A 19242-nucleotide genomic window follows, 5' to 3' on the forward strand; every position below is an offset into this window, starting at 1 on the left:
TGTATGCTTCCCATAGGCACCTGACCACCATGAGAACAGGATGCTGCAATAGATGGACCACAGCCTGATCCGGCCTGAACTTCTCATTTACAAAGTCATTTATATAAATCTTTAGATACTTACTTGGGTTTGTCTAAGGGTTCGGGCTCTTTCCGTGCCCGACCAACTGGGGCATTCTCAGCCTCCTCTACAGTCAGTAGCTGGAATTCGGCTTCCACTTTTCCCTGGAGAGAAGCACACTGTGAGCAAAATGTCTGACATACTGCAAGAGTCTGCTATGCTTCAGAGACTCTCACCCGCTTGCTGCCAATGGTGAAGATCCTGCCAGAGGCAGTTTTGCCTTACCAGTGCTGTCAAGTATCCCGTTTTCCCCGGGAATCTCCCTTATTTCAAGCAGTTTCCTGCTGCTATCCCTTATTTTTTATATCCCTTTAATTTCCCATTTTTTCAAAGGAAGCAGCTCCTCTCCTTCTCCCTCCCCCTGCTGGCCAGGGACTGGGAAGACCTTGCCTCCTTGCAGCCTCAAAGCAAGCAGGAGCCATTTCCCACGCTTACAGGCGTCGTAGCCCACGGGCAGTTTCCAAAATACAGTAAGCCTACTGCGCATGTTCACACCAGTACCGCCCACTTTTGCTTCTGGCTCCACCCACCACTGCCATGTGAGGCTGCTGATCCCTTATTTTCAAATCTGAAACTTGACAGCTATGTGCCTTACTCAGAGTGGAGTGGGGGTTCTGGGCCAGCAGAGTGATGTTGGCATCACTATGCAGGTGGTGGCTGGTGGAGCTCAGCAGGACTTGATGGAAGAAGAGTCCAACTCAACTCATGCCACACCCAGTGGGTGTGGATTGCACCCTCAGCGTACCAGTACTATTTGATTTGTGTTGTATGCTGCCTAGAGAAACGGGTTAACAGATAGCTAATAAATGTAAATAATAATAAAAATAGGTGCATCTTCAGTGCAGTTCTCTTACTGTAAGGATGAAGATATTTCCACTAGGATCTGAAAACTCAACGTCTTCTGGTTTTACAGAGCTCCCCCACTTCTTCTTCTTCTTCTTTTTCTTCTTCTGCTTAGCCTCCCTCTCTTCCCTTTCAATGTCTTCCTGGCCCTTGAGTTTGATGAATGGCCACCAGCCTCTCATTCGTTTGTTTCGGAAGATGGAGAAGCGGGGCATGGCCTTCTCCTTGGCCATCTTGATGGTGCACTGCTCTGAACTCTTGGCAGCTCTCACCATATCGTTCAGCTTTAACTCAATGGCTCCTTGAAATACAACAAAGTTGGGATAACATCATATGCTGACCACTTATAATGGGAGATTTGACAATTTTCCCCCAGATGGCTAGGAAACACAGCATTTCCACCCATAGGGAATTGAAGGAATTTTGCTTGCAGCTATTGGGCTATGATATGTTTTACAGAATGCAGCCACTAGCATTTTTTGTAGGGATCACAGCATTAGACTGAAGCAAACAGTCCCCTGGTTCAAAACAGGAACTTTCATCCTTATAGAAGTAGTTAGAAAATGCACTGCAAAAAGGTGCTTACAGCAAAAAGGTGCTTGCAGGTTGCCATATTTCAAAAAGTAAAAACCAGGGCACCCCAAAAGTTATTGAGCTTTTTAAAGGAAAATCCCAAAGCTGTTGATTTCTTGATTGAAATTCCCCCAGACATCAATTCCGCCTTTGAAATCCCAGTAATGTATGGCAGCCCTAGTTTACAGGGTAGGGAAGCCTGAGATCATTGTCAATCTGACTGGGTGGAAAAAAATATTTGCAAACCCAAATACAGCATTACCTCTGGTTATGAACTTAATTCATTCCAGAGGTCCGTTCTTAACCTGAAACCATTCTTAACCTGAGGTACCACTTTAGCTAATGGGGCCTTCTGCTGCTACTGTGCCGCCGGCGTGCGATTTCTGTTCTCAACCTGAGGTAAAGTTCTTAACCCAAGGTACTACTTCCGGGTTAGTGGAGTCTGTAACCTGAAGTGTTTGTAACCCGAGGTACCACTGTACAGCAGTTTGTCTCAGTAGACAAGCTGAGGCACAGTCAGCATAGCTGGGATCAGGGGAAAATTTAAGGACCATCTGGCAAAGGAATGAGCAAACAAAACTGAGCAGTATTCAGGGAACAGCAAAGCAAAGGAAACAAAGAGTCAGAAAACAGATTCAAGGCATAGCCCAGGAACTACTGACCAACTAATCAGCAGCCTCTTCCACTTCCTTTTATAATACAGTAGCTGCTAGGAGGCTGGGAGGCACAAAAGTAGGGAAGCTCAAGTAAGCCTGCATTCCAAGGCAGGGTGGGGCAGCACCAAGACATTTTACTTCTGGAGACAGAGAGCACGATGGTGCTGTCCCACAACTCCACATAAGAAAAGTCAGCCAGACTAGCAATTGAATGCAAGAATGGCTGGTGGTTCACGGGGCACCACAACAATACTGGTGTCCCTTGCAACAGGGCACCACAGAAATTTGAGAGCCCCAAGTCCGCCACTGCAAAATGCATCGACTAAATCGCCCCCTGGGTGTATTTGTACACCACACAACATTATACTAAAAGGGGGAGGTGTGAGGGGGTGAAGTAACACAATCGCCTAAGCAGAAAGATACCTGGGAAAATCTTAAATGGTCACAACAGAGGCATCAAGAAAAAATTACATGATATCATCCACGTGCTTCTTTCCTTCCATCTCTAGCTTTGTGGTGTTCTTTGCCCTCACAGCTATTCCAGAACATTACATCTTCATTGGTTAAAAACATTCTTCTTCAACCTAAATTTGTCGTTAGCGTGCAATTTCTTACCACTAGGATGTTGTAAATCCCCATATTACATGAGGAAACAGTGGGATGTACAGAAAGAGGAAATATGCAAAAAAGATGGCATAGCAGGAAATACAGCTGAGATCTCTTTGTTGCTGTCCAAATTTCATGCATTCAATGTAATTGATACCTGGGCAGCAAACCATGTTCAGAATCTGCAACTTCCCCCCCCCCAACAAAATCAGAACGAAGTTCAAAAATATGCAGTACCTTGGTTAACCACTAGATGGTGCTGCCTATTTGTTTTCCCTTTCTAGGGCTTGTTGCCACAGTGCATTTACACAATTTCATCCATTATCCCATATTGTTTTGATTCAATTCCATGCAATTTAATCAATAGGAACTGTAACCAAATCAAAACAATACGGAGTCATGAATGAAAGGCTTTGAGTGGTGTTTTACCATTTGTTTGCTTGCAGAAGACAAGCTTTAATAGAATTTAGACACAAATGGGCTAGATTACCTTTACTGAATATAAATTATTTGTATATGAAGGTGAAAAACAGATGGAATATAGAAAGATGTGCTTGCTAAGCACATGCACTCTCCTTTTCCTATCCCTGGAAGCCTCCTCAGTTCAGATTAGCCGTTTTAGGAAATTGCCCTGCTAAAAAAGCCTGTTAATGGATGAGTTTTATGCAGGCAGGGAAGGAGGAGTAGAAAGAAAAGGAGATTTTCAGAAGCTTTGTAGGGCCAGTTTTTAACTTCCTTTGTTGCACACCCTTCAGGAAACAACTAAAAAGAAGAAGAACATTTATATATGCCTCAAACCTTTAAAAGGCACAGTGAGCATTAAAATACCTAGAAAGTCATTTGCTGAAATCCTATCGTAGTCCCAGACCTGAAGGACCAGGACAGCTGGCTCTCGAAATTCCGATTCCTCCAGAGAGAAGATGGAATCCTTCTTTTTGTAAGTTATCTCTTTTTCTGTTGGGAGGTAGTCAAAGCGAAACACAAATCTCCAGTTGAAGTTGCCTTCCCCAGTCAAAGAGTTAAAGTGAACATCTGTCTCTTGCTTGTCCTTCTCCAGTCCTTTGATCCAACTGCAGAAGAACCTTTATTAGAATCTAGCAATACTTTAGCATCAGTTCCTGGCCCCACCTCACAAAAGGCACAAAACCCCCAATTTAGGGGGTACGTGTGGGAGAAGGGGGGGAGTCCCATTGTGCAGGTCAAAATGGGACAGTTACTTAGCACTACATTGGATACAACCCAATATTACTTATTAATCAAAAGTTATAACTCCTGCTAAACTAGCAACCCACTGTATTGAAACCAGAACAGTTGGCTGCCTATTCCATCAGGGAAATCCTCATGTTTCTAAAGAAATGATAAGCTACACAACCCTATCTTCTACTGAAAGCTTTCCTTTCCATTTCAGGCTATCTGAATCTATTGGTGAAGGCACCTTTTTACATAGATGTCACTGGAGATTTCTCCCGTTATTGGATTGACGTCATCAAGAACCACATCGTCCGTGTTCCAGATAATGACACGCAGCTCATAGCTAGAAAGAACGAGAAAATGCAAAGTTCTGTTTAAAACTTATCTTCTGCATCTGTAAATTCTGGACAAAACTTTCGACAAGGAACGAAGGGTACCCTTTACCAATATGAGGGGCCAGACTACCCAGTATGCGAACCACAACAGAAGCATGCCAAATGATCATAGGGCAGACAGGGTGCAACTGAGTAATTTTAGACCTTAGACCAGGGATAGGTAACTGCACCAGGAAGGCGGGCCAGATCCTTCCCTCTTCCACCCCCTTTGGGCCAACTTGTAATGACATCAGGTGGGTGACACCTATCAAAGCTCAAAAGAGGTTGCTGTAACCATCAGTCAGTTGACGGTTACAATAACCTTTTTTTTGAAGAAGCAGGTTTAGTGCCAATGAGCTCGGATTGTGCCTTCAGAGAGGCTCCCTGTAACTTCCAATCAGCTGATCGCTGAGAGCCAGTGTGGTGTAGTGGTTAAGAGTGGTAGACTCGTAATCTGGGGAACCGGGTTCGTGTCTCCGCTCCTCCACATGCAGCTGCTGGGTAAGCTTGGGCTAGTCACACTTCTCTGAAGTCTCTCAGCCCCACTCACCTCACAGAGTGTTTGTTGTGGGGGAGGAAGGGAAAGGAGAATGTTAGCCGCTTTGAGACTCCTTCGGGTAGTGATAAAGCGGGATATCAAATCCAAACTCTTCTTCTTCTTCTATATAAGTGTGAAGTTTCTGCAGCAGGGGAAATGCTTTCAATGCCAGGTAATTTCCTCTTCTGCAGAGAAAGGGTGTATGCAGAAATACTCCATTTTCAGTCCAGGCTGTTCCTCCCTTTTTGCTGCACTAGCTGTAACACCCACTGCCGTCCAAGGGCATCAGGCTACCTGCCCAAACAAAGGCCTTCTCAGCTGACTTTGAGTTGGTGGTGGTGTACCTCCTTTGAGGAAATCCACCCAAGTGCCACCAATCCCAGCTGACAGTGAGTTTGTAGGAGAGAAGGTTATTGTTTTGTTTTGTTTCTTCGTGCTTTTACTCTGTATTTTTTATCTTGTGAACTGCCCTGAGATTTTCGGATGAAGGGTGGTATATAAATTTAATTAATTAATTAATTAATTAGTAGTAGTAGTAGTAGTAGTAGTAAAATAATAGTAGTTGGGGCTTCAACTGTTCAGGGCTCTCTTTCATCAACAGATGGTGCTTTCTGAGAACCTTACACTGTGCTTTGAAGCCCCAACAATCAGTTGATTGCTGGAGCTTTGAAACATCTTCCAAAGGACTCTGCATTTAAACTTGCTTCATTTGCATTTTGTTGTTGTTGTTCAGTCGTTCAGTCGTGTCCGACTCTTCGTGACCCCATGGACCAGAGCACGCCAGGCACGCCTATCCTTCACTGCCTCTCGCAGTTTGGCCAAACTCATGTTAGTAGCTTCGAGAACACTGTCCAACCATCTCATCCTCTGTCGTCCCCTTCTCCTTGTGCCCTCCATCTTTCCCAACATCAGGGTCTTTTCTAGGGAGTCTTCTCTTCTCATGAGGTGGCCAAAGTACTGGAGCCTCAACTTCAGGATCTGTCCTTCTAGTGAGCACTCAGGGCTGATTTCTTTGAGAATGGATAGGTTTGATCTTCTTGCAGTCCATGGGACTCTCAAGAGTCTCCTCCAGCACCATAATTCAAAAGCATCAATTCTTCGGCGATCAGCCTTCTTGATGGTCCAGCTCTCACTTCCGTACATTACTACTGGGAAAACCATAGCTTTAACTATACGGACCTTTGTCGGCAAGGTGATGTCTTTGCTTTTTAAGATGCTGTCTAGGTTTGTCATTGCTTTTCTCCCAAGAAGCAGGCGTCTTCTAATTTCGTGACTGCTGTCACCATCTGCAGTGATCATGGAACCCAAGAAAGTGAAATCTCTCACTGCCTCCATTTCTTCCCCTTCTATTTGCCAGGAGGTGATGGGACCAGTGGCCATGATCTTAGTTTTTTTGATGTTGAGCTTCAGACCATATTTTGCGCTCTCCTCTTTCACCCTCATTAAAAGGTTCTTTAATCCCTCCTCACTTTCTGCCATCAAGGTAGTATCATCAGCATATCTGAGGTTGTTGATATTTTTTCCGGCAATCTTAATTCCGGTTGGGGAATCATCCAGTCCAGCCTTTCGCATGATGAATTCTGCATATAAGTTAAATAAGCAGGGAGACAATATACAGCCTTGTCGTACTCCTTTCCCAATTTTGAACCAATCAGTTGTTCCATATCCAGTTCTAACTGTAGCTTCTTGTCCCACATAGAGATTTCTCAGGAGACAAATGAGGTGATCCGGCACTCCCATTTCTTTAAGAACTTGCCATAGTTTGCTGTGGTCAACACAGTCAAATGCTTTTGTGTAGTCAATGAAGCAGAAGTAGATGTTTTTCTGGAACTCTCTGGCTTTCTCCATAATCCAGCGCATGTTTGCAATTTGGTCTCTGGTTCCTCTGCCCCTTCGAAATCCAGCTTGCACTTCTGGGAGTTCTCGGTCCACATATTGCTTAAGCCTGCCTTGTAGAATTTTAAGCATAACCTTGCTAGCGTGTGAAATGAGTGCAATTGTGCGGTAGTTGGAGCATTCTTTGGCACTGCCCTTCTTTGGGATTGGGATGTAGACTGATCTTCTCCAATCCTCTGGCCACTGCTGAGTTTTCCAAACTTGCTGGCATATTGAGTGTAGCACCTTAACAGCATCATCTTTTAAAATTTTAAATAGTTCAGCTGGAATATCATCACTTCCACTGGCCTTGTTGTTTGCGAGGCTTTCTAAGGCCCATTTGACTTCACTCTCCAGGATGTCTGGCTCAAGGTCAGCAACCACATTACCTGGGGTGTATGAGACCTCCGTATCTTCATTTGCATTTTACCAGCATGTTAAAACATAAGAGACAAAACTTGCTCCTCTTTAAGGGGATACCATTTGCATAGTGGAAGGATACGTGGATCCAGAATTGGCCTCCAAAGTCACAGTAAGATCGTCAGTGGTTGCTCATGAGTAATTAGCCAGAAGCCGAACTTCTAACAACTAAGTTCTTTATTGTGCAAATATTTACAGTGGAGCTAAAGTAAAAACGTCCATTTCACCCCTCAGCAGAGTCCGGGAATGACCGTTTCCGGTTCTTGGTCCAGCACAGGAGGCGCGGGATTCTGAACCCCCGCCTCCCCCTTCCATGTCCTTCCTCCCTTCGAGATCGGAGCGCGGGAAAAGGTCCCTGTTCCCCGCTTCCTGCATGGTGTTGAGGCTCTGTGATCCTGACACAGCCCCTGCCCCGACTCCCTGCTTCCATCTCCCCCTCCCCACTGGAGGAGTGGTCTTCTCCTCCAGAGGAGGAGGATGGCGAACTGCGGAGAGGGGGAGGCGGTTCCCTGTACCGCAACGGATCTGGGAATGCTACCCGGTGGGGTGAGGGGGGGTTTCCTGACAGTCACCTATGGACTCATTGTTAAAACCATGTTTATGGAAGACAATCGTACTCGGCTTCGAGTGATCGCCAAAGAGAAAGAGAAGAATTGCTGTGTGTATGACTACCACCATGCAAATGGTATCCCCTTAAAGAGGAGCAAGTTTTGTCTCTTCTGTTTTAACATGCTGGTAAAATGCAAATGAAGCACACACACACAGCAATTCCCTGTACATTATTAGGACAGGCACCAGCAGGTCAGGTGCCTGTTGCAGATGTTTTTCTGCAGTAGTTCCTACCAGGGGGCAAACAATGTAAGAAAACGTTCTATAAAAGGCAAAACAACAAATAGTTTAGGAAATGACTCTCTTCCACTTCACAGAGGGCCTTTACCTGATTGGGAGTCGTGGTTTGATGTTGACAGGAGGTGGTGCAGGGACATCGTTTGGAAACATATCGATCCACATGTGGAGAGCACCCTGGGAGAAAACAAGGTGTTTGTTTCTGAGATTCAATAGCAGTTGAATCTATCTAATGAAGGGAGGGGAAAACATCCAGAATGGTGCTAACAAATATTTATGAAATATTGCAGACCTATTTTGAAACTCAGGGGAATGATTTTTATTCAATTTCAATGTTCAGGAGCTAATTTTCTTTTTGTTTTGAAGTGGCCTGGGATTAGTGCAACAACTCTCATTCATACATTCCAAAATCTCTGCATAAGGTTTTACAAACGTCTACATGACACAGGTATGATTTCCCAAGGCTTCAATGGAAAGGGAAGAATCTAAGCCAGTCTTTGCCTACCTAGTGTCCTCTGCTGGCTAGGGCTGATGGGACTTACAGTTCAAAGCACCTAGATGGCCCTACATTGCTAATGGCTGGCCTAAAGATTTTTATGATTGTGGAAGAAGGTATAAATTTTTGCTCTCAAGTGCTGCCTCTTGCCACATCACCCTTTCTGTCTATATCTGCTATGTATAATGGCCTTCCCTTCCCTACAATGGATATAACAGGGGCGTGTTTTCCTGCTGCAGTTGTGCTAGAGTAATATTCCTTGCACATGATCCTATAGCACCAATGTGCAGAAGCTGTATTATGAGTAAACCAACAGTCTCATCTCACCTGTAGGAGACCTGGGCTGTCTGGATTGTAAAGGGACCGTACTTCTACATGTTCTGGTACTAATTTATATCCATATTCTGGCATTTCATCCCAGTGTTGAAGAACATACAAAGCCTTGTGCTCATCATAAGCAGACCAGGTTTCATCTTCGTTTTCTTTATTGTCTTTTACAAAGGCTTCTATAAATAATAATAATAATAATAATAATAATAATAATAATAATAATAAACCAGAAGCCCCTAAGAAAGGGAACCAGACAGAATCAGTACTGTTTATCAGCATTAACCAACAAAGAATGCCATGGCGAAGCCTAGGAATTATATAACTTTTAGGAGGCATCTGAAGGCAGTCCTTCATAGAGAAGCTTTTTAAGGTTCAATGTTTTACTGTGTTTTTATATATGCTGAAAACCACCCAAAGTGGCTGGGGCAGCCCATTCAGATGGGTGGGGTACAAATAATAAATTATTATCATTATTATAAATAAAATATATACGAATCTCAAAGGGATCTCACTACTGCTCGCTTTAGCATCTTTGGCTTTAGGCTCTCCTTTGAAACACTGAACAAGTGTGTTGTAGTGGTTAGAGTGTCAGACTAGAACTGGGTAGACCCATATTCAAATCCCCACTGAGCTGGGATGCTCACCAGATGACCTTGGGCTAGTCACTGCCTCTCAGCTTAACCTGCCTCACAGTGTTGTTGTGAAAATTTAATAGGGAGCATGAAAACAATGTACACCACCTTGAGCAACTTGGCAGAAAAATTGGGTAAAAAAAAGGTTGTTGTTTTTTTTTAGCATAAGCCAGTACCTTCAGGAAAAGCTTCAGGAGGGATCTTAAAAATCTTGTTGTTTACTTTGACTTCCTCCCGCCTGTACTCAGCTGAGGGGAGTGAATTCTTCTTACACAAACTGTCCAAGATATGTGTGGGTTTGAAAGCATCACGCCACATGTTGTAGCCCTCTCTGTAAGGAAGGAACAGGATCAAACTTATTGGCCTGGTCTGCACATAATACTACACCATGGTTTGTTAAGTCAAAGTATGGTTTGTTTGAACATCTAAACCTAGCAGACTAACCATGGCTTGTATTCTGAAAACAAAGCACAGAGTGAAACCATGGTTTGTTATTGGCTTAACTCATCGTGGCTTGTTTTAACTTTAGCATGGCATTATGTCTGAACACAACTACATTGTTTAACCTTGTTTCATTTGGTGCTCATCTAAGCTACAAGGCAAGATCAGATGGAGAACAAAATAAGCTTTGGAGAAAAAAGCTGTGGCTTGTCAGTTCATCTGTAAGATGACCTGTGGTTTGTTGAACAGTTACATCCAATGATGGCTTAGTGTCATGTGAGGCCATAGCCATTACCTCCTAATGGGTACAGAACTGAATGTGAAGCTGGTTTATTTCATCTTAGTGCTAGCATTCCAGGAGATGTTTCTATAGAGCAGGGAGCACTGGGAGTCCAACCCCTACCCACCACTATAGAAACAGGCTTCATTGGGAAAGCCACAGAGTTGCTACCAGCCACTTGAAAGAGCAATACTTTCTGCAAAATAATAATTTTTAAAATATTCACAAAATTACAAGAAGGGTTTGTGGTTGCCTTGCTAACTCCTTCTATATTACATACGTGTCATATTGTGAGGCCACCCCACAGTTGGCTCTGTGATTGCTGTAGAATCGGTTCTCCAAGTCAATCTTTGTTTCCCCAATTAAGTCATCTGATCCGACCAAATCATGGTCAAATATCGATATGGTGAGTTCTGATTCTATGGGAAAGGATATGCTCAGCTCCAGCACTCTGAAGAAGAGAGAGGCAGACAGGATGAGAATATATATGGGCAACTAGAGGATGGGAAACAACCTATGGAAGTAGGCTCTGTACAACCACCACCACTTTAATTCTTGTTGTAATAGAACCTGCACCATTTTAAACCTCTGTATCATATCTGGGTAAAGTCACACTCATCCATCCTTGACATCCAACTGGCACAAGCCCCCTTTAACAGCCCCTTCACCTTGAAGATCCTGAACTTCAAATTTCCCTCCCCCATCTCATGTGGCCAAGTCATTGGCAGAACCCAATTATGATCTCGTTTGTTCACCCCTCATTTCCGCTAACTTTTGATAACTGCTATACCCTTCCTCATCTTCCTATAGAAAGCCCTCTTTCCTTCTTTGCTGCACCGCCATCTTATTAGAGATGCATGCACACCTAGGTGGTGCTGAGAATACAAATCCCTCCCTTTTGCATCTCCAACAATGGGACCAACACAAGCTACCCTTTGCAGTTGCCTAGGTTCACCTAGTGGTAAGGCAAAGTCTGCTATAAGCAATGTGGAGAGGATACAACTCAGATGCAAAGTAAAGCTGCGTTCTTACTCTCCAAAGACTGGATTCAGCTGCTTTGGGATGTATCGCTCCTTGGTGTCTTTCTGTTGCTGCCCGATTTTAACCACAAGGTAGGGATCTGCCTTGCCATTGGGGTCTGCTGGACTCAGATTAGTTGCCTAAAAAGCATAACACGTGGCACTATAACATTGGCGGCACAAAACCATATAGCATTACATATATTTGTCTGGAAACACCTTCGTGAAGCTTCAGGTTGAATCGTTAACAAAAAATCTGCTATTGCAAAAGATCACTGACCTGTGTTACATGATCAAAACATCAACAGTTATAAAATCATAGAGTTACAAGGAACTGGAAGATCATCATTTTCAGCCTCAGGAGGCAGAGCTACCTAGAAGTTAGCCGCTTTTCTCCTTCCGCAAAAAAAATTATTTCCTGCCAACCAGACCAATATTTCCCAAGCAGGAGCAGAACCACAATTAAAGTGCCTGTCACTTCAGAAGGCTTGCTTGCTGAAGCTAGGACACATGTTACAGGCAAAACTATGGTCACTAGCCAATCAAACCTGAATGGAGTGGGGAGGAAACCTAGGGCTGACATACTTCAAAAAGTAAAAACCAGGATGCCCTGAAAGAGTGAGACAACCCCACTTTCCCTCAAAAGGAACTTCAATGAAGCAGTACTGTTCTAAAGCGGAAAAGAACTGCTATGTTTTTATGATGTGCTGAGATAAAGGAATATATTGCAGGCTCTTGTTTATTTAGCATTCATCCTGATTATTTTGCACAAAGGTTATGCAGCATTCATTCTGATTCCTATACAGGACAGTTATATGACAATGAACAGTCAGCCGGAGTTCATTCTGATTTGCTTGTGGGGCATTTACATGTTCTCCCATTAATTATTCATCCACCCCCCACTTTTCAATGCATTTCCCTGTCACTTTCCAAACTGCAAAAAGGCTGCTTAAAATGGAGAGGGAGATTTTATGCATTGGGATGATAGAGCACTTTAATCTACTTTAACTGTGCAAACCTAACATTTTTGTATGCACTTGAATGTCTCCTGAAAAACACTGAGAGTCCGGAGGCTCTCTGCAAAATACGGAACATTTTAGAATGCTGTTTGCATCTTGGAATGGAATCATAGGTACTAGCAGTCCCAAGTCTCCCCAATCTAAAGGCAGAGTCTGGGAATTCAAGGGGCTCCTTCTGTGACATCTCATCCTCAAATTCATGAAAGCACAATTATTAGGAGCAGCTTGAATTGAATGAAGGATTTAAATCACAGAACCACTATCCATCTTGGGAGATCATCCTTGCCATAGCTCAAAGGAGATATGAACAGTGACAACAGAATTAATAATAATTAATTTATTATTATTATTATTATTATTATTATTATTATTATTATTAATACCACGCCCATCTGGCTGGGTTTTCCCAGCCACTCTGGGCGGCTTCCAACAAAATATTAAAATGCAATAGTCCATCAAACATTAAAAGCTCCCCTAAACAGGGCTGCCTTCAGATGTCCTCTAAAAGTCTGGTAGTTGTTTTTCTCTTCAATATCTGGTGGGACATCGGGTGCCACTACTGAGAAGGCCCTCTGCCTGGTTCCCTGTAACTTGGCTTCTTGCAGTGAGGGAACTGCCAGTAGGCCATCAGAGCTGGGCCTCAGTGTCTGGGCAGAACGATGGGGGTGGAGACGCTCCTTCAGGTATACTGGTCCGAGGCCATTTAGGGCTTTAAAGGTCAGCACCAACACTTTGAATTGTGCTCAGAAATGTACTGGGAGCCAATGTAAGTCTTTCAAGACCGGTGTTATGTGGTCTCGGTGGCCACTCCCAGTCACCAGTGTAGCCGCTGCATTCTGGATTAGTTGTAGTTTCCAGGTCACCTTCAAAGGTAGCCCCACATAGAGTGCATTGCAGTAGTCCAAGCAAGAGATAAGCAGAGCATGCACCACTCTGGCGAGACAGTCCGCGGGCAGATAGGTTCTCAGCCTGCGTACCAGATGGAGCTGCACCTCCATGGACAGCTGTGAGTCCAAAATTACTCCCAGGCTGCTCACCTGGTCCTTCAGGGGCACAGTTACCCCATTTAGGACTAGGGAGTCCTCCACACCTGCCTGCCTCCTGTCCCCCAAGAACAGAACATCTGTCTTGTCAGGATTCAACCTCAATCCATTAGCCGCCATCCATCCTCCAACCGCCTCCAGACACTCACACAAGAGCTTCACTGCCTTCACTGGTTCTGATTTGAAAGAGAGGTAGAGCTGAGTATAATCCGCATACTGATGAACACCCAGCCCAAACCCCCTGATGATCTCTCCCAGTGGCTCCATGTAGATGTTAAAAAGCATGGGGGAGAGGACAGAACCTTGAGGCACCCCACAAGTGAGAGTCCATGGGTCTGAACACTCACCCCCCCACTTTCTGAACATGGCCCAGGAAGAAGCAGCGCAACCACTGCATAACAGTGCCCCCAGCTCCCAGCCCCTCTAGATGGTCCAGAAGGATGTTATGGTCGATGGTATCAAAAGCCGCTGAGAGATCCAGCAGAACTAGGAAACAGCTCTCACTTTTGTCCCTAGCCCGCCAAAGATCATCGGCCAGTGCGACCAAGGCAGTTTCAGTCCCATGATGAGGCCTGAATCCTGACTGGAAGGAATTCAAATGGTCCGCTTCTTCCAGGCGTGCCTGGAGTTGTTCAGCAACCACTCGCTCAATCACCTTGCCCAAGAATGGAAGATTTGAGACTGGGTGATGGTCATATTGGCCGCATCTAAAGATGTTTTTTTTTTTTTTTAAGAGGCTGTTTGAATGAACCCTCTTTCAGTGGGTCTGGGAAGGCTCTCTCACAGAGTGAAGCATTCACCACCCCACAAAGCCTATCGCCCAGCCCTTCCCGGCTAGCTTTTATAAGCCAGGGTGGGCAAGGATCAAGGAGACAGGTGGTTGGTTTCACTTGTCCAAGCTGCCTGTCCACATCCTCAGAGGTAACAGATTGGAACAGATCCCACGCAACTTGACTAGACAGGACTCTAGCACTCTCCTGCCCCAGCCCTGCTCCCATGGTGGAGTCTACCTCTTCCCAAATCTGAGCGACTTTATCTGCAAAAAACTTTGCAAAATCATTGCAGATCATGTGGCCCATACTGGGCCCCGATGGAGCAGGTAGTTCCACTAAATTGCAAACCACCTGAAAGAGTCTCCTGATGCTGTTTTCTGCACATGCAATAGAGGCGGTGAAGAAGGACTTCTTCACCGTCACTATTGCCACTTGGTAGGCTCGACATTGAACTCTAACCCATGTCTGGTAAGATTCAGAATGAGTTATCCGCCACCGGCGCTCTAGCCATCTCAGTGATTGTTTCATTGCCCTCAGATCCGTGGAAAACCAAGGGGCTGTCCGGGCTCCATGCAATCAGAGAGGGCGCTTTGGAGCCAAACAGTCAATAGCCCTAGTTAACTCCACATTCCAGCGGGCCACCAGGGAATCAGCTGAAAGGCCATCAACATGGGATAAAGCATCCCCTACCAATCTCTGGAAACCATTTGGATCCATTACGTGGCGGGGGTGGACCATCCGAATCGGTCCCACCTCCGATTCCAATCCCAGAGGACTTTGCAGGATGTGGGATGGTTATGAATTCATTATCTGGTAATTGTAGCACAGGTTTCCAATCTCATGCCATTCAGTACAAATACTTACTTTTACAATATAAATTCGGACAAGGACCTTAATGGGTCTGTTTCTGGGGATGCCCTGGGAGATCTTGTGCTCTGCACCTGCCTCTTCAGCCCGATAGACATAGAATGAGCCCTGCAAAAGAGGGATTAAACAAAAGGAAACCTATGTCACTCTTTCTAGTATTGTAGAATGATATTTTGAATAGCCCTAACACCTGTTAGAAGATTTTTCTTCTTGTTTCCTAGGAGACTGCAGCATGTTGAGTCTTGCAGTATCACAGCTCTACCACACCTCTGGTGACACATATATTGGAAGTGCAATAAATCACAGGAGAGACAGGAGGAGGAAGAGCACAGTAAAAGTAAAGCTATAACTCCACAAGGAATAGACACAAGGAGGTTTATTACTGCATTCTGAGCGAAGTATGAGCCTTCATCCTATAGAGCAGGCTAGATCCGCCATTATGTTAGTGCACAGGGTTAGTTGAATCCAGCCAGTTACCTTGTATTTTCCCACTAAATTATCTTCTTCGTTTCCATCTTCATCTTCATTGGCTTTCCCACGATGAAGTGGAAAAATACATAGCCAGTCCTCAAAATTGTCAAACTCGTTTTCCAGCTCTGAACTGTAGATCTGAAATGAGAGACGTGTTAGTTTTAGAGCTTTCTTGCCATAACAGCTGATAACACAAACCAGAGAAAAGTTAGTGCAACCAGAGTCCCCTCAAGTGATCTGTTTTCAGTTTTATCACCGATCAAGTGAATAGGTTGTTATGTCGCTACAGGTTGCTACAGGCCTCTACAAAAAAATTTAAGTGGATCCATGAAATCCATTAAAACAAATGTGTAGTCTTTAAGATGTTGTAAGATGCTCTTTGTTGGTTTCGAAGAGCTAATAAAGAGTCATAAAGAGCAGTCAGCCACATCTCTCCTTATCATTCTTCACTGTGGTATCAGCCTCACAGGCTGACAGAATAGAACATCATGAACATTGGTGCCTTGGTCAAAAAAATTATGAAATGGTGGTATATAAATACTTTTATAAACAAACAACAATACACACATAAATAAGACAGGCCACTCTTTCCTGGCCTGAGCAAATAGGGAAGTTAACGATTACAGTACTTTCCCGTGTATAAAACGTCCCCGTGTATAACATGCCCTGTATTTGGGGGGACTCAAAATTAAGAAAATAGGGAGGAAATTCCCCGAAGTTGTTGAACTTTTTTTGGGGGGAGGATTGCCAACAGTTGTTGAGCTTTTTTGGGGGGGCAGAGTTGTTGAGCTTTTTTAAGGGAGAAATGCAAAAAATAGCTCACCTGCCACAGGCAATGCTCCTTGCACACATTGACAAAGCAACCTATTCTCTGTTCCACTGCCAAAAAAAGCAGGAAATCACCTGTCCAATTGCTGCAGCGACAGCCAATCAACAACAGCCCTTGCAGCAGCCCCCAAGAACACTCTCGAACTCTCGTGGCAGCAACCAATCCCACGGCCCCACAGTGCACTACCCATTTATAAGACAACGCCTAATTTTGAAAATGATTTTTGAATAAAAAACCATACTCTTATACATGGAAAAGTACAGTATTTGCACTACTCCTTCCCAATTCTTTTGTGGTAAATGTCAGGAGCAAACACAAATCAATTGGCAGGAAATGCCCAAATTGATGTGCATAACATGCAGATGGGGGGGGGGGGCTGAAATACACCAGCCCTAGTCTCACAGAAACCAATAGGAACATAGGCAGCGCCTTGTATCTAGTCAGATCGTTTGGAAATTAGCTCAGTATTGCTGACACTGACTGGCAACAGCTCTTGAGGGTTTCAGGTGGGAATCTTTTCCAGCCCTACATGGAAACACTAGGGATTGAACCTGGTGCCTTTTGCATACAACCCATGTGTTCTGCCAATGAGCCATGACCCTTCACTTACTTATCCTTAATAGGACTTACCCTTGATAACTTAGGACAGGATTCTGTCTCTGAAAGACCTACCTTTAATGTAGCTATAAGTTTCCTTTTGGGACGAACTGGCTCAGCTTCAACTATTGGGCCATCGTCCCCTTCCACATCAAGAGAAGCAACATTTAAGTTCCCTCCATCTAAATAAGACATTGAGAAATTAATGGGATAATTTGTTCAACTCATACAGTCAAATATCACACAGATTTTCCAATCAATCCCTACAGCTTTGAACAATTTCCAACAAAGTCAATGACCAGACTGTCGCTCTCCATCCCGTTCTTCTCCTTTATTCTTTCTAGCATTAGGCATTCATGCTTGCAATTGAGAATTCAGTGTGCGTGCAGGGCAAAGAAAGGCTGGAAGTGGTTCCACTGCAGACACCAGTCGCAGCTGACAGAACCGGGGCGCACTGCAGGCACTGGGAGGTTTCTGCAAGCATAGTGTAAGCATTAAGATGGCTGTGTGTGAACCAATCCTATGAAATCTGAAAGGAGCAGTTTGCCAGCCAGAGAAAAAGGATTTTGAGAGACTGAACACCTATTACTGTGAATTGACTCTGTGCCCAATTATAATTCCTGTTCATTTTGTACATTTGCAAATAGACCAATATTCACAAAAAGCACCACTGGTCTCTCCCTGCAAAGGATGTTAGACCCATCACCTGCTATACTGGGGGCCCCCCTCTGTTGTTAATACTACAGTGGTACTCCGAGTTACAAATGCCTCAGGTTTCAAAAGCTTCAGGTTACAAACTCTGCTAACGTGGAACAGTTACCTCAAGTTGAGAACTTTGCCCCAGGATAAGAACGGAAATCGGCAGCAAGAGGCCCCGTTAGCGAAAGCACGCCTCTAGTTAAGAACAGTTTCAGGTTAAGAACGGACCTTTGGAACAAATTAAGTTCATAACTAGAGGTAGCACCACTGTACACCACGCTTTGAGCAGCAGAGTATGCACAGCTCCAGCAGAGTCTTCCAGCAGAACACCAGAGTCTTCCTGCTTTCCAATAGTCGGTCTTTTCCAGAATTCCCGGTTAAGAAAACTCCTTTACCACAGAGTCCAGTTCAAAGTATAAAGTGTGTTTTGTCTCATGGTGCAAGACAAGCATAAACACACTATCTACATTAACTTTTAAGAGATGCTGGTACATCATGAACTAATCTACTACAATACAGTTCTTTGGTCTTAGAAATAAACCTCGTAAAGATCCAAGTTTACAGAGAGATTCACTAGCACTTTACCATGCTAGCTCACCATGCTGTACTTTACCATATAGCATGTAACCTTTGCAAATACCCACACAATCATGCCAATATGGCTGAATCCAGCCTTGGCTTTATACCAATCACTGCATGTACAAACATTCCTTAGAGAAAGGGAGAGTGGATGAGTAATGCTTTAGGCATTTGGTCTTGGGTGAATACAAATAACCCAAAGATATTTTTAACCACGCAGTGCAGCTGACATGCTAACCCTGAACAGAATCCAGGCGCAATTTCACCTATTTTTCCACATTACACCAACATAGGGAACCGTGCTTCTCACAGCTCAGGGAAGGGGAGCACAGACAGAACAATAATAAAAAAAACCACTTTGGGTCATTTGAACACCAGATATTCTGGAAAGTTCAGGTCCTGGTCCTGGCAATTTTTACAGTATGAAGATCTCACCTGGATCATTTGGGTCCTCTTCCTCTTCCTCATCACTGAAGGACTGTAAAATAGGATAGTCATTAATCAGACTATGACAAATAACCATCAGTCACTACTAACTGAGCAAATCTATTAACAATGTGAGATGAATTTCATAATAACACCACCCCCAAAACTCCAAAAACCCATAAATTTTGCTGCAGAAAACAGAAGCTATATAACACAAATTTTTGAGTTGTCTCCAGTATTAGACCTACTCAGAGTAGACCCATTGAAATTAACTTTGATTTGTTAATGATTGGCAGGAGAAATGCTTTAGCTTATTAGGGTACAGCTGGGACCTCCATCAGGGTGGAGCCCTCCCACCACCAGTGCTCCTCTCCTGGACTCTGAGCACCATTCTAACTCCCACCCACCCACCCACCCCGCATTCCAATTCAGTCTTTAAAGTATCCTGCTTTGTACTAGAACAGGGATGTCCAACTCCCAAGAAATTACAATCTACTCCCACTATAAAAACACTGATCTACCCATTGGAGTAGTTCTCAATCCATAAAAGAACCCATCCTCTTGCTAAGTTTACTCAAGGACCTTTCCTACTCCCCTCCCATTCTTCTTTCTTCTCCTTCTCCAAATCCCATCAGGGGATTGCAGTATCCTGACGGGATATGGTTTTATCTGCTTCCTCCTACCTGTCCTATGTAGTTC

The 19242-nt window shown here is 44.1% G+C and overlaps 1 protein-coding gene across 2 annotated transcripts in view; it reads right to left on the reverse strand.

Annotated features, from left to right (window-relative positions):
• LOC117048842 (fer-1-like protein 4) overlaps window positions 1-19242 on the reverse strand; it is a 56560-nt gene that overhangs the window by 1143 nt on the left and 36175 nt on the right. For both annotated transcript variants that reach the window (XM_033153192.1, XM_033153193.1), the window contains exons 32-44: window positions 18553-18595; window positions 16915-17021; window positions 15420-15551; window positions 14940-15050; window positions 11254-11381; window positions 10502-10672; window positions 9677-9831; window positions 8866-9044; window positions 8134-8219; window positions 4234-4332; window positions 3627-3868; window positions 975-1264; window positions 124-224 (exon numbers count right to left, since the gene is read on the reverse strand). In XM_033153192.1, the coding sequence (XP_033009083.1) occupies window positions 124-224; window positions 975-1264; window positions 3627-3868; window positions 4234-4332; window positions 8134-8219; window positions 8866-9044; window positions 9677-9831; window positions 10502-10672; window positions 11254-11381; window positions 14940-15050; window positions 15420-15551; window positions 16915-17021; window positions 18553-18595 (1844 nt within the window). The remainder of the gene's footprint in view (window positions 1-123; window positions 225-974; window positions 1265-3626; window positions 3869-4233; window positions 4333-8133; window positions 8220-8865; window positions 9045-9676; window positions 9832-10501; window positions 10673-11253; window positions 11382-14939; window positions 15051-15419; window positions 15552-16914; window positions 17022-18552; window positions 18596-19242) is intronic.

Source organism: Lacerta agilis, chromosome 6, assembly GCF_009819535.1.
Source record: "Lacerta agilis isolate rLacAgi1 chromosome 6, rLacAgi1.pri, whole genome shotgun sequence".
Taxonomy (NCBI): domain Eukaryota; kingdom Metazoa; phylum Chordata; class Lepidosauria; order Squamata; family Lacertidae; genus Lacerta; species Lacerta agilis.